At 53.3% G+C, this 13,569-nt stretch overlaps 2 protein-coding genes across 3 annotated transcripts in view; both read left to right on the top strand.

Annotated features, from left to right (window-relative positions):
* Nucleotides 1-8,050, top strand: part of ACTL6B (actin like 6B) — a 16,065-nt gene extending 8,015 nt beyond the window's left edge. The window contains exons 5-14 of the mRNA XM_023197258.3: nt 1,381-1,478; nt 2,406-2,500; nt 2,567-2,673; nt 3,711-3,800; nt 3,958-4,019; nt 4,158-4,272; nt 4,409-4,489; nt 4,595-4,690; nt 4,906-4,992; nt 7,970-8,050. Coding sequence (XP_023053026.1) covers nt 1,381-1,478; nt 2,406-2,500; nt 2,567-2,673; nt 3,711-3,800; nt 3,958-4,019; nt 4,158-4,272; nt 4,409-4,489; nt 4,595-4,690; nt 4,906-4,992; nt 7,970-8,050 — 912 coding nt within the window. The remainder of the gene's footprint in view (nt 1-1,380; nt 1,479-2,405; nt 2,501-2,566; nt 2,674-3,710; nt 3,801-3,957; nt 4,020-4,157; nt 4,273-4,408; nt 4,490-4,594; nt 4,691-4,905; nt 4,993-7,969) is intronic.
* A 505-nt stretch (nt 8,051-8,555) lies between these two features.
* The window catches only part of TFR2 (transferrin receptor 2), a 21,258-nt gene continuing 16,244 nt past the window's right edge, over nt 8,556-13,569 (top strand). The window contains exons 1-4 of one of the 2 annotated variants that reach the window (XM_023197256.1): nt 8,556-8,604; nt 9,514-9,803; nt 10,083-10,326; nt 10,430-10,616. In XM_023197256.1, coding sequence (XP_023053024.1) covers nt 9,771-9,803; nt 10,083-10,326; nt 10,430-10,616 — 464 coding nt within the window. In that variant the 5' untranslated portion in view covers nt 8,556-8,604; nt 9,514-9,770. The remainder of the gene's footprint in view (nt 8,605-9,513; nt 9,804-10,082; nt 10,327-10,429; nt 10,617-13,569) is intronic. The other variant, XM_023197257.1, reaches the window with a different exon arrangement.

The following is a 13,569-nucleotide window of genomic DNA, read 5'->3' as shown; positions in this document are numbered from 1 at the left end:
TTGGAGTGTAGTGGCATGATTTCGGCTCACTGTAACCTCCACTTCCTGGGTTCAAGCGATTCTCCTGCCTCAGCATCCCGAGCAGCTGGGATTACAGGCACCTCCCACCATGCCTGGCTAATTTTTGTACTTTTAGTAGAGACTGGGTTTCACCATGTTGACCAGGCTGGTCTCAAACTCATGACCTCAGGAGATCTGCCTGCCCCAGCCTCCCAAAGTGCTGGGATTAAAGGCGTGAGCCACCGCGCCCAGCATCTAAAGAAAAAATTTTAAAGAAAGGTCATGGGAAGTATATTTTTTGAGACTTTGTATGTCTCACCTTGAGTTGATAGCTCAGCTAGGTATCACATGCCAGGTTGGAAATCATTATTCTTCAGAATCTTGAAGGCACTTTTCCATTGTCCTTTTTCCAGCATATATTGTTGCCATTAAGAAGGATGAAACCACCTGATTTCTGATCCTCTGACGTAATGTTTTTGTTTCTGAAAGTTTATAGAATTTTTACTTTATCCTCAATGTGGCATATTTTCATTCATGTCTCTAGGCACTTAGTATGTCTCTTCACGCTGAAAACCTATGTCTTTCAATTCAGTGAAAAATAATTATTTATTTAGTTATTTGTTTCTCTCCATTTTCTCTCTTGGGATTTTCTGTTATTTGGATTTTGTTGCCTCCTGAATTGGTCCTCTAATTTAATACCCTTTTCTCTTATATTTTCCATCTCTTTACCTTTTTCTTTTGGTTTCCAAGATATTCCCTCCACTTTACGTTCCAATCCTTTTATTGAGTTTTTCACTTCTGTTCATGTAGTTTTAATTCCCACAAGCTCTTTAAAACAAATTTTTTTAATGAGACAGCATCTCACTATGTTGTCCAGGCTAGTTTCGAACTCCTGGGTTCAAGCAATCCTCCTGCCTTGGCCTCCCAAGGTGCTGGGATTACAGGCGTAAGCCACCGTGTCTGGCCTGTGCAAATGTTTTAAATGCATGTTGTGTATGACTATGTGTGTATGTGTGAGTGTGTGTGAGTTTGTGTGTGTGAATGCGAGTGTATACGTGTGTTTGTGTGTTTGCGAGTGTGTTTGAATGCATGTGTAACTGTGAGAGTATGAATACTGTGAATGCATGTGTGTGTGTGTATGTGTGTGTATCTGTGAGTGTGAGTGTATGTGTGTTTGAGTGTGTGTTTGTGCAAGTGAATGCATGTGTGTATGACCATGAGTGTATGTGTGAGGGTTTAGGTCGTGTGTGTGTGCGAGTGTTTGAATGCATGTGTGTGTGTGATCGTGAGTGTATGTGTGAGTGCTTGGGTTGCATGTGCGTGGATGTGGGTCTGTGCCTTTCCCTTCTTGAATCCTCCCCTCCTGCACTTTCTCCACAGTGGAACACACGGGCCAAGCGGGAGAAGCTGACAGAGCTGATGTTCGAGCAGTACAACATTCCTGCCTTCTTCTTATGCAAGACGGCTGTGCTCACTGCGTATCCTCTGGACTGAGCTGCTCTGACTGGGTGGAGGGCAGGGGTGGGGCCTGTGCTGAGCTCAGCCGAGATGAGCTGGGGGATCAGACCTGGTTCTCTGAAGATCAGTGTCCCAGTGGGCAGACACCTCCCTCCGCCCCACTAGTGCAGAAGGCCCAGCGTACTGAGCACATCCGAGCCTGGAGTGGCCAGATCAGCGGCCCCTTTCTGTTCACTGGATCAGGCTGAGCAGACAGCGAGCTGGGCCCTGGAGAGAGCAGGCACTGGAACTGGACAGAGGAGGGAGACATGTAGAACACTGCGGCAGTCCCTTCCCAAGAACTCCTTCAACACTGACTTTTTTTAGGATCTGCCTTGCATTGAACCCTGTGCTATGCACTGGGGTGATAGTGACCCTAATTTCAGGGAATCTATAGGACACAACCAAAAATAAAGGGGCTAGGCGCTGTGGCTAGGCAGGCACAGTGGCTCACGCCTGTAATCCCAGCACTTTGGGAGGCCGAGGCAGGCAGATCACTTGAGGTCAGGAGTTCGAGACCAGTCCGGCCAACATGGCAAAACCCTGTGTCTACTAAAAGTGCAAAAATTAGCCAGGCATAGTGGTGGGCACCTGTAGTCCCAGCTACTTGGGAGGCTGAGGCAGGAGAATCTCTTGAACCCGGAGGCAGAGGTTGCAGTGAGTGATTGCACTCCAGCCTGGGTGACAGAGCAAGACTCAGTCTCAAATAAACAAACAAACAAACAATAAGTAAAGAAGTAACTGGGGTCTCAGAGTCTTTCTTCAGGAGATGAGTCGTCACCAGGAGGAGAGATGTGCAGACTGGGGATGAGCTGGACCCTGGCAGAGCAGAGAGTGACCAGACCAGATCTGGGCCCAGACCCCTCATTTGCCACTGCTGTCTCTTTGACTTACCCATCCGATGCCAGCTTTGCAAACGGGCGGTCCACGGGCCTTGTGCTGGACAGTGGGGCCACCCACACCACGGCCATTCCAGTACATGACGGCTACGTCCTGCAGCAAGGTGGGGCTTCGGCAGGGGGCAGGGGCGTAGCGGGAGGACCAGATCCTGACACTGCCTTCCTTCCAGGCATCGTCAAGTCCCCTCTGGCAGGGGACTTCATCTCCATGCAGTGCCGGGAGCTGTTCCAGGAGATGGCCATTGACATCATCCCACCTTACATGATCGCAGCCAAGGTGGGGCCTCTGGGGACACAGAGCTGCCACTAGAGTCCTGGCCACTCGCCCCATGGCCGTCAACCCCCTGACACACGAGATATCAGAGCAGAGAGCAGCAGTCACTCCAGTGGGTCCTGGCTCCAGTTTCTCCTTTTATAAGTGAGGCATCTGAAATCCAGACAGGCTGAGGGATACGCTGAGGTCATGGAATCAGCTAGCAGACAGCAGGATGTGTGAGGGCCAGTGTGGTGGGTTCTAGGGTTCAATATAAACCCAGATTCAAGTTCTGCCTCTGCCGTGCAAGAGCTGTGGGACCAGCCGGGCGTGGTGGCTCATGCCTGTAATCCCAGCACTTCGGGAGGCCGAGGCAGGCAGATCGCTTTGAACTCACTGCGAGACCAGCCTGGGCAACATGGTGAAACCACATCTCTACTAAAACTACAAAAACTAGCCAAGCATGGTGGCACATGCCTGTAGTCCCAGCTACTCAGGAGGCTGAGACTGAAGAATCACCTGAACCCTGGAGGCGGAGGTTGCAGTGAGCCGAGATCGCGTCACTGTACTCCAGCCTGGGCGACAGAGTGAGACTCTGTCTGGAAAAAAAAAAAAAAAAAAAAAAAGAGCTGTGTGACCAATAGCATGATATCAAAGCTTCCTGGGCCTCAGTTTCCTCTTCTGTAAAGTGGAACGGTAGTAGGCAGTAGCCAGGGTGCTGTTAGTATGAAGTGACACTATGTGCTTATGTGCTTAGCTCTGTCCTGTGCCCTCACATGGATCGTGGCCCCCTAGGAGGCCATTCCCTGGAGGTTCTGTCACCACTGTATTCCTGGTGTTCTCCAGATCAGCTGCACCCACTGCATGAAGGGCACACACGGAGAGAGAGGCATGCCCCATTCTCTCTCCTCTCCATCAGGAAAGGGTGAGAAACCCCCCTTGCAGGCAGCATAGCAGAGCCTCCAGTGCCAGTTAGCTGCAGAGCTGGGAACAGTGCCAGGAAGGTGGGGTAGGGGTCAGGGTGGGCTAAGAAATGGTGTTCCTACGCTGTGCCCCCACAGGAGCCTGTCCGGGAGGGCGCTCCCCCAAACTGGAAGAAGAAGGAGAAGCTCCCCCAGGTCTCCAAGTCCTGGCATAACTACATGTGTAATGTGAGCCTCTGGAGAGGGTCCCCTGAACCCCCCTCCCCTGCCGTGAATGGGGGCTAGGCAGGGGTCTTGTATGGGAGGTGGAGCAGGGAGGGGGAGCTGGGCGGGGGGTGTTGCTCAGGAGGAATCCAGGCCCTCATCACCCTCGCTGGGATTTCAGGAGGTGATCCAGGACTTCCAGGCCTCCGTGCTGCAGGTCTCAGACTCCCCCTACGATGAACAGTGAGTGTGGCTCAGGGCTGGGGGGGTGGGAGAGAGGGCAGAACTGGGACTCCTGGGGTGGGCTGGGGGACTCTGGTGCTGTCCACCCACTGATCCTTCTTGAGCACCCCAGGCAGAGTCCTGCTCCCTTCTGGGCAGGGTGGCTGCACAAATGCCCACAGTGCACTACGAGATGCCCAATGGCTACAACACAGACTATGGCGCCGAGCGACTCCGCATCCCCGAGGGCCTGTTTGATCCCTCGAACGTCAAGGTTCGGCTGTGTGGCAAGGACTGGGGTGGGTGCTGGCTGCAGTCCTTGGATCCTGGGGCGTGGGGGAGGCTGGGAAGGATTGCAGGGACTGGGGGAAGGGGAGAGGGCCCACAGCCCCAGTCACCTCTCTCCGCAGGGCCTGTCGGGGAACACCATGTTGGGTGTGGGCCACGTGGTGACCACCAGCATCGGCATGTGTGACATTGACATTCGCCCGGTGAGGCCAGGCCGGAGCTGAGGCTGGGCAAAGGGGCCCAGGGGAAGTGGGAAGGCAGGGTTGGGGGGCTGTCCCCCGTGGCTCACTCCTTCCTCCTGCTCTCAGGGCCTGTATGGGAGTGTCATTGTCACCGGCGGGAACACACTGCTGCAGGGCTTCACTGACAGGCTCAATCGAGAGCTTTCCCAGAAGACCCCACCGGTAGGAGCCCACCCCTGACCCAGAGCCCCGGACGCCCGTCCTGGCTCAGCTGTCCAGGACTGAGTCCCCCATTCTTCCCACATCCTTCCTTCTGTTCTGTCCACGAGAGCAGAACCCCTGCCCCTGTGGCTTCCCAAGTCTTCCCCCTGTCCCCCAAGCCCTGTCCCTTCCCAGAACCTAGGTGTCTGCTTCCCCCAGCCCCTTTTTACCCCCAGAGCATGCGACTGAAACTCATTGCCAGCAACAGCACCATGGAGCGCAAGTTCAGTCCCTGGATTGGGGGTTCCATCCTGGCCTCACTGGTGAGAGGAAGGGGACCTGGCCTAGCACTGACTGTGGGGGAGAGGGGAGACCCAGACAGCGTCCGCCACTTTGCCTGCCTCTTCATTCATTCATTCATTCATTCATTCATTCATTCATTCATTCATTCAATGAACATTTATTTTTGAGAAATGTCAGTCAATGAATGTTCCCAGAAGGGTGAACAGGACACAAATTGGAGGCAGGGGCCCGGTACAGTGACCCACACCTGTCATCCCAGCACTTTGGGAGGCTGAAGTGGGAGGATGGCTTGAGGCTAGGAGTTCAAGACCTAGCAGGGGAACATAGCAAGACCTATCTCTACTTTTACAAATTGGGGAGAAGAGGCTGCGCACGGTGGCTCATGCCTGTAATCCCTGCACTTTGGGAGGCCCAGGCGGGCGAATCACTTGAGGTCAGGAGTTCGAGACCAGCCTGGCCAATACGATGAAACCTTGTCTCTACTAAAAATACAAAAAATAGCCGGGCGTTGTGGTGTATGCCTGTAATCCCAGCTATTCAGGAGGCTGAGGCAGGAGAATCTCTTGAACTCAGGAGACGGAGATTGCAGTAAGCTGAAATCGTGCCACTGCACTCCAGCCTGGGTGACACAGTGAGACTCTCTCTCTCTCAAAAAAAAAAAAAAAAAAAAAAAAAAGGAGTAGAGGGACAGGTAGTTGGAGAGATTGGTCAGGATGAGATTTTGGTGAGACACCCACTGTGCTCAGTCAGCAGAGGGGAGACCCTGATGGTTTGGGGCAAGGGAGTGATGTGGCAATGCAGGCATGATTGGAAAGACTGCCAGGCATGAGTCTTTGGGGTCGAGGTGTGAGCTGGGGTCAACAGGACCTTGCAAGGAGGCTGTTTCAATTGTCCTGGAGTCATAGCATGGGTAGCAGTGGGGATGGGGTGGACAGCAAGGAGCAACTAGCAAAGGAGGCAGGCAGATTGGTTCTGGAGCAGGAGGTGGTAAGTTCAGTCTGGACGTGCTGCTGGGATGGAAGGAAGGTACTGAGCAGGGAGCTGGAGTTGCAACCCGAATCTGGAGGGTATCAGTCACACAGAGGGGACAGTGAGGCCATGACAGACAAGGAGGACATCCATGAGAAAGGAAGTCCCCTAGGGAGACAGAAACTAGGGTCAGAAAGACAGAGGCTGGCAGTCTGAACTTAGTTTGGGGCTGGAGCATGTCAGCCACACAGTTCTTCTGTTTTTTCCCTTTTTTTTTTTTTTTTTTTTTTTTGAGACAGAGTCTTACTCTGTCGCCCAGGCTGGAGTGCAGTGGAGCAATCTTGGCTCACTGCAACTTCCGCCTCCTGGGTTCAAGCGATTCTTCTGCCTCAGCCTCCCAAGTAGCTGGGATTACACACGTGCGCCACCACGCCTGGCTGATTTTTGGATTGTTAGTAGAGACGGGGTTTCACCATGTTGGCCAAACTTGTCTCAAACTCCTGATCTGAAGTGATCTGCCCATCTTGGCCTCCCAAAGTGCTGGGATTACAGGTGTGAGCCACCGTGCCTGGCCCAAAATTAAGTATTAATAATATATCCTGGCCAAGTGGAGTGGCTCACGGCTGTAATCCCAGCACTTTGAGAGGCCAAGGCGGGAGGATCACTTGAGCCCAAAATTTCTAGACCAGCCTGGTCAATAAAGTGAGATCTCATCTCTACAAAAAATTTAAAAAGCAGCTGGCAATGTGGCATATACCTGTAGTCCCACCTACTTGGGAGGCCAAGGTTGGAGGATCACTTGAACCTGGAAGGTTGAGGCTGCAGTGAGCTGTGCCACTACACTCCAATCTGGGTAACAGAGTGAGATCCTGTCTAACAAAAAAAAAAAGAAAAGAAAAAAATTGGGTGTGTATTTTCCACTTAGAGCATGTCTCAATTTGGATCGGGGCTAGTGAGCCACAGGAGGCTAGTGGCCACTGCCTTGGATAGCACATGTGTGTAGGGTGAGAAAGATCAAAGAATCCTAGGCATAGTAGCTCACACCTGTAATCCCAACATTATGGGAGGCTGAGGTGGAACGATTACTTGAGCCCAGGAGTTTGAGACCAGCCTGGGCAACACAGTGAGACCCCATCTCTACAAAAAATAAAAATTAGGCTGGGCGTGGTGGCTTACGCCTATAATCCCAGCACTTTAGGAGGTCAGGGCGGGCAGATCATCTAAGGTCAGGAGTTTGAGACCAGCCTGGCCAACATGGTAAGACCCTGTCTCTACTAAAAATATAAAAATTAGCCGGGTGTGGTGGCAGGTGCCTGTAATGCCAGCTACCCAGGAGCCTGAGGCAGGAGAATCGCTGAAACTTGGGAGGCAGAGGCTGCAGTGAGCCGAGATTGCACCACTGCACCCCAGCCTGGGCAACAGAGCAAGACTACATCTCAAAAGAAAAATAATAAAAATTTAAAAATTAAAATTAAAATTAAAAAAGAGAGAGAAGGGACACTCTGAGATGCTCATTGCAGGAACCCTCATGGGGCAAGTTGTAACGCTGAAGGCTTCAGATGGGGTGCCACAGTGCTGGAATGGTGAGGTGGAGGGAATATCTTCCTTGGGAAAGAGGGAGACTAGTGGTGTTCCAAAGCCCTGATGGAGTGAGGAGAGGATACCTGGTGGGGAAGGACTGTGTGTGTGTAGGGGGTGTTGAGTGCTGGGTGCAGGCTGGCTTGCCTGGGGTTGTGCGTGCCATCCCCCCAGCTCAGGAACAGGGCCTAGCTCAGGGCAGAGACTGCTGTTCAATAAATACTTGCTGAATGAATGAATTATTGAATTGAATGATATGAAGAGGATACTCTCCCTCTGAATATGAAAGGGGACAGACAGAGGAGGGGAGGATAAGGTGGGGAGGGGTTTCAGAGGGATGTGAACCCAAGGGGTGGTCGGGGCCTGTTGGAGGATTCCCAGGGGCTGCACCTGCCAATCCACACCTCCCTCGAAGGCCACCCTGACCCTGATATTGCCCCCTCCACCCAGGGCACTTTCCAGCAGATGTGGATCTCCAAGCAGGAATATGAGGAGGGCGGGAAGCAGTGCGTGGAGCGAAAGTGCCCCTGATGGCACTCCTCCCCACGCACCTGCTCCCAAGCTCAGATGGAAGTCCCTTAACCCCCATGCCACATCGCCCCCTCCTCTTTCCCGCTTGTCCTCGTAAATGGTGATGTTTCTGGGTTGGAAGAAGTAAAAATGTTTTAAGAAAAAAAAAGTTTGGCCTCCGTGGGGTGGGGAGTGGGCGCAGGGGTCTGGAGGGAGGTGAGGGGAGGGAGGGTCACTGCTACACCCATGCCGATCCCACAGTGGGCGCTGGGACACAGCCCCAGGGGCCATGGATTCCTCAGGTTTCCGAGGGGTTGTGACCCAGGGGAGGCCACGCGACCAAGACTGAGGGTCGGGGGTGTTGCTGGGGAGTAACAGTTGTGGTGGGAGGTGGGAGGGGCTGCAGACTGCAGCGGAGGGGAGGGGCCTGGAGTGAGTGTGGGAGGAGGTGGGTGGAGCAGGAGGTGAAGCTTGGGGGAGCGGAGCAGGAGGTGGGGCCTGGTGGGCGGGGCCTCAGCGTAGGCCTCAGGTCTCAGGGGAGCAGCGCGCCTGAGCACCCCAGGACCTGCGCTCAGGTGAGCTGCGCTATGCCTTCCTTCCTGGGGCTCTTGGAGGTGACAGACATGGGGCGGGGCCTAGGGCGCTGGTGCATCCCAGCAGCTCGGAACTTCTCTGGACCTGAGTCGGAGTTGATGTTTCCCAGGGGAGACCCCAAAGGGAAACCTGGTGGGACCCTGAGCCTTCCTCTTCAGAGCTACTTGTCTTGGGGCCCTCGGAAGGGCATGGGGACCTGCGCCCCTGCCTGTTTAGCAGTTTGTGCCTGTGATGTGTTTCTAGGGTGAGGCTAACTGGCCTTTCATCAGCCTCAGAACCCACGTGATCCAAGTCCTCTGGTGACCAAACAGGGGCTGGTGCCCAGGGAGGACCATGACTTGTCCAGGGTCACTCAGCTCTGCCCACACCTTGACAGAGACTCTGATCACTCCTCCCCACTGACCCACAGATCCATGACCCCAGGACCCCCATCTGGGAGCTCTCACTGGTCTCATCTGACCACGTGCTCCCACCTGTGCCCCTCCTTCTCCAGCAGCCAGAGGGAGTCTGAGAACCACCTTTCAAAAGAGACGCACATGCACACCACCAGACCAAACCCCCAAGTCACACCACTGTGGTGACTCCAGCTTAGAATGCCACTGGCTCAAGTGTCAGGGCAGGGAGGACAGCTGATATGTCATAGAACCTGGGCACTGGGGGACCCTGAAAGCCAGATAAGGAAGGGGCAGATGTCTTACGGGTGAATCTTCCACCTGGGCATGGCAGGGCTTAGGAAGGGGTCCCCAGGATCCAGGGAGGGGTAAAAGCAGGAGAGGGGAGGGGGCAGCCATGTCTCTCCCCTCCCCCACTATCGGCCCCCTTCCCCCACCCCTGATGGGAACTAGGAGGCCAAAGTCCGCTCCAAGGTCAAAAAATTGATTGTTTTGCAGGGAGGAGGCAGGTGTGGGGCTGTGGAGAGATTGGCAGGGGAAAGCACAGCCGCTTGTGCTCTGGCCTGGACTGAGGGGCCACGTCTGGAAGGTTGGACTGAGGCCAGGACTGTGCCCCCACCCTTGGGGGTGGTAAGGAGCAGCCTTGGCTCAGGCTGCCTGCCAGGGCTGATAAGGGGCCCTCCTGGGGCTCCCACAAACGGTTTATCGGTTTATCGCTGGGGGACAGCCTGCAGGCTTCAGGAGGGGGCACAAGCATGGAGCGGCTTTGGGGTCTACTCCAGAGAGCGGTAAGACCAGTGGGATTGGGAAGATCCCTTAGGCCTTCTCTCTACATCCCTCAGCCCCCTCCCAAGCCCCTGACGCTGGCCCCTCCTGGCCTGTGTCCTGACCTCGCTTCTTCCCACCCCTGCCCCTCCTTTCTAGCCCACTCCCCTCAGTCCCTCCCCCACGCCCCCGCCACCATGCTCATTTGACACCCTTAAGTCACTGACCTCATTATTGCCAGATGCCTCCCCACCCCACCCCCGGCCTTTTGCCCCAATCTCATGCCCACCTCGCCTGCACAGCAACAACTGTCCCCAAGATCCTCTCAGACCGTCTACCAGCGTGTGGAAGGCCCCTGGAAAGGGCACCTGGAGGAGGAAGAGGAAGACGGGGACGAGACACTGGCCCACTTCTGCCCCATGGAACTGAAGGGCCCTGAGCCCCTGGGCTCTAGACCCAGGCAGCCAAACCTCATTCCCTGGGCAGCAGCAGGACGGAGGGCTGCCCCCTACCTGGTCCTGACGGCTCTACTGATCTTCACTGGGGGTGAGAGTCGTCCCCCTCCCCTGAAGTAAAGGGCCTGGGCTGGGGGAGATTTCTGGGGTCCAGAGGCGGGCACAAAGAGAATCCCCATCTTGCCACCCACCAGCCTTCCTTCTGGGCTACGTCGCCTTCCGAGGGTCCTGCCAGGCATGTGGAGACTCCGTGTTGGTGGTCAGTGAGGATGTCAGCTATGAGCCTGACCTGGATTTCCACCGGGGCACACTGTACTGGAGCGACCTCCAGGCCATGTTCCTGCAGTTCCTGGGGGAGGGGCGCCTGGAGGACACCATCAGGTAGGGATGGCCCTGCCCCATCCTGTTCTAGAGTGTCCCTCCCCTCATCCACTCAGACTGGGCCTCCCTGCTTCCTCGCCCAGGCCTCTGGTGTGCGGGTCCCCCTCCTGAGTCCTCCCATCTGTCTCCCTGGTCCCCCTGTTCAGCGGTCCTGGGAAGGATGGCAGGCATTTGGAGCTGAGGTTGCAGGGGACTGAGGCTCTGAGGGTGGCATATTTGGGAGGTGAGGGAGCTGACTGTCTGAGATCAGAGGGGTCCAGCATCCAATATCAGACCTGACAGACCCAGAAAAGCCTTGAAAGCCTAACACAGGCGCCTAGATTTGGACCTGTGGCAGCAGCCGGGAGCGCTGAGGGGTTCTGAGAAGGCGCATTCTAGGGAATCAGAAAAACAAGCAAACAAGCCTGGGCAATATGGTGAAACCCCATCTCTACTAAAGAAAATACAAAAATTAGCTGTGGATGATGGCGAGTGCCTGTAGTCCCAGTTACTTGGGAGCTTCGCGAGGGAGGATTGCCTGAGTTGGGGAGGCGGAGGTTGCAGTGAGCCGAGATTGCACCTCTGCACTCCAGCCTGGGAGACAGAGCGAGACTCTGTTTCAAAAACAAAGTAACGGCGGGGCACAGTGGCTCACGCCTGTAATCCCAGCACTTAGGGAGGCTGAGGCAGGCGGATCACTAGGTCAGGATCGACACCACCTTGGCTAACGCAGTGAAATCCCGTCTCTACTAGAAACACAACATATTAGCTGGGCATAGTGGCAGGCGCCTATAGTCCCAGCTACTTGGGGAGGCTGAGGCAGGAGAATGGCGTGAATCCAGGAGGCGGAGCTTGCAGTGACTCCAGATCACGCCACTGCACTCCAACCTGGGCAACAGAGCAAGACTTCCGTCTCAAAACAAAACAAAACAAAAACAAACAAGCAACAAAAACAACAACAACAACAACAACAAAAAACAAAAGGAAAAGAAAAACAAGCAAGCAAATGCATTTGCGGGTGCAGAGTCAGAAGCTAGGTCCACCCACAGCCCTCTTTTGGGAGGGGAGTAATTTTTCAGTGGATTCACCTGAGTTTTCTAAGTAGGAAATCAGCTAAGCTACAGATAGTAGAAGATGGATATTCTGTTTTCCAATGCTTATACCTTCTAAGTGTTTTTTTTTTTTTTTTTTTTTTTTCATTTCTCATTGCATTGGAGAGGACATTAATTTAAGGTAACAGTGGCAGTTAAAAGTATCTTTTCCTATTTCCTGACTTTAAGAGCAATGCTTTTATAATACTTTGCCATTAAGAATGAACTTTGTTGTGCTCCAGACAGCTTTTGAAAATGAATTAAGGAAGTTTCCTTTTATTCCTAGCTCACTGAGGCATTTATTTATTTATTTATTTTATTTGTTTATTTATTTATTTTGAGACAGAGTCTCGCTCTTGTCACCCAGGCTGGAGTGCAGTGGTGCAGTCTTGGCTCACTACAGCCTCCGCCTGCCAGGTTCACGCGATTCTCATGCCTCAGCCTCCTGAGTAGCTGGGATTATAGGTGCGTGCCATCACGCGTGGCTAACTTTTGTATTTTTAGTAGAGACAGGGTTTTGCCATGTTGCCCAGGCTGGTCTCCAACTCGTAAACTCAAGCGATCTGCCAAAGCACTTCAGCTTCCCAAAGTGCTGGGATTACAGGCATGAGCCACCGCGCCAGCCTCTTTTTTAATGTTTATATAGTAATTTGTGTTAATAGATTTCCTTATCTTCATGAGCTCAATGCTAACCTTGATCAAGGTGTATGATTACTCTTGATATGTTGCTGGGTTCACCTGCTGAAATACCTTAAGTCTGTAGAATCAACAATGTTCAGGGCTTTATTTTTTCAGATGTGTGCCACTATGCCCAGCTAATTTATTTTTTCTTTTTTTGAGACAGAGTTTCGCTGTTGCCTAGGCTGGAGTGTAGTGGTGCGATCTCGGCTCACAGCAACCTCCACCTCCCGGGTTCAAGCAATTATCCTGCCTTAGTCTCCCGAGTAGCTGGGATTACAGGCGCCTGCCACCACACCCAGCTAATTTTTGTATTTTTAGTAGAGGATTTCACCATGCTGGCCAGACTGGTCTCAAACTCCTGATCTCAGGTGATCCACCCATCTGGGCCTCCCAAAGTGCAGGGATTACAGGCGTGAGCCACTGAGCTCAGCCTAATTTTTAATTTTTTTTAGTAGAAATGAGGTCTCCCTATGTTGCCCAGGATGGTCTCAAACTCCTGGCCTCAAACAATAGTCCCACCTCAGTCTCCCAAAATGCTGGGATTATAGGCATGAGGCACTGCACCCAGCCTGCTCAGAGCTTTTAAATTAAATTACAGGCCGGGTGCGGTGGCTCAGGCCTGTAATCCCAGCACTTTGGGAGGCCGAAGTGGGCGGATCACAAGGTCAGGAGATCGAGACCATCCTAGCTAACACAGTGAAACCCCATCTCTACTAAAAATACAAAAAATTAGCTGGGCGTGGTGGCAGGCACCTGTAGTCCCAGCTACTTGGGAGGCTGAGGAAGGAGAATGGCGTGAACTCAGGAGGTGGAGTTTGCAGTGAGCTGAGGTCGCGCCACTGCACTCCAGCCTGGGCAACAGAGCAAGACTCTGTCTCAAAAAAACAAAACAAAACAAATACAAAATTAGCTGGGTGTAGTGGCACATGCTTGTTATCCCAGCTACTCGGGAGGCTGAGGCAGAAGAATCGCTTAAACCCAGGAGGCAGAGGTTGTGGTGAGCCAAGATCGTGCCATTGCACTCCAGCCTGGGCAACAAGAGTGAAACTCAGTCTCAAAAAAAAAAAAAATTTACTTTACATAATTTTTTTTTTTTTTTGAGTGCAATCTGGGCTCACTGCAGCCTCGATTTCCCAAGCTCAGGTGACTCTCCCATCTCAGAGCCCCGAGTAGCTGGGACTACGGGCGGGGGGGGGGGGGGG

The sequence above is a fragment of the Piliocolobus tephrosceles genome, chromosome 8 (assembly GCF_002776525.5).
Source record: "Piliocolobus tephrosceles isolate RC106 chromosome 8, ASM277652v3, whole genome shotgun sequence".
Classification (NCBI taxonomy): domain Eukaryota; kingdom Metazoa; phylum Chordata; class Mammalia; order Primates; family Cercopithecidae; genus Piliocolobus; species Piliocolobus tephrosceles.
The sequence above is the reverse complement of the archived record's forward strand: the minus strand, read 5'-3'. Positions and strand labels throughout refer to the sequence as shown.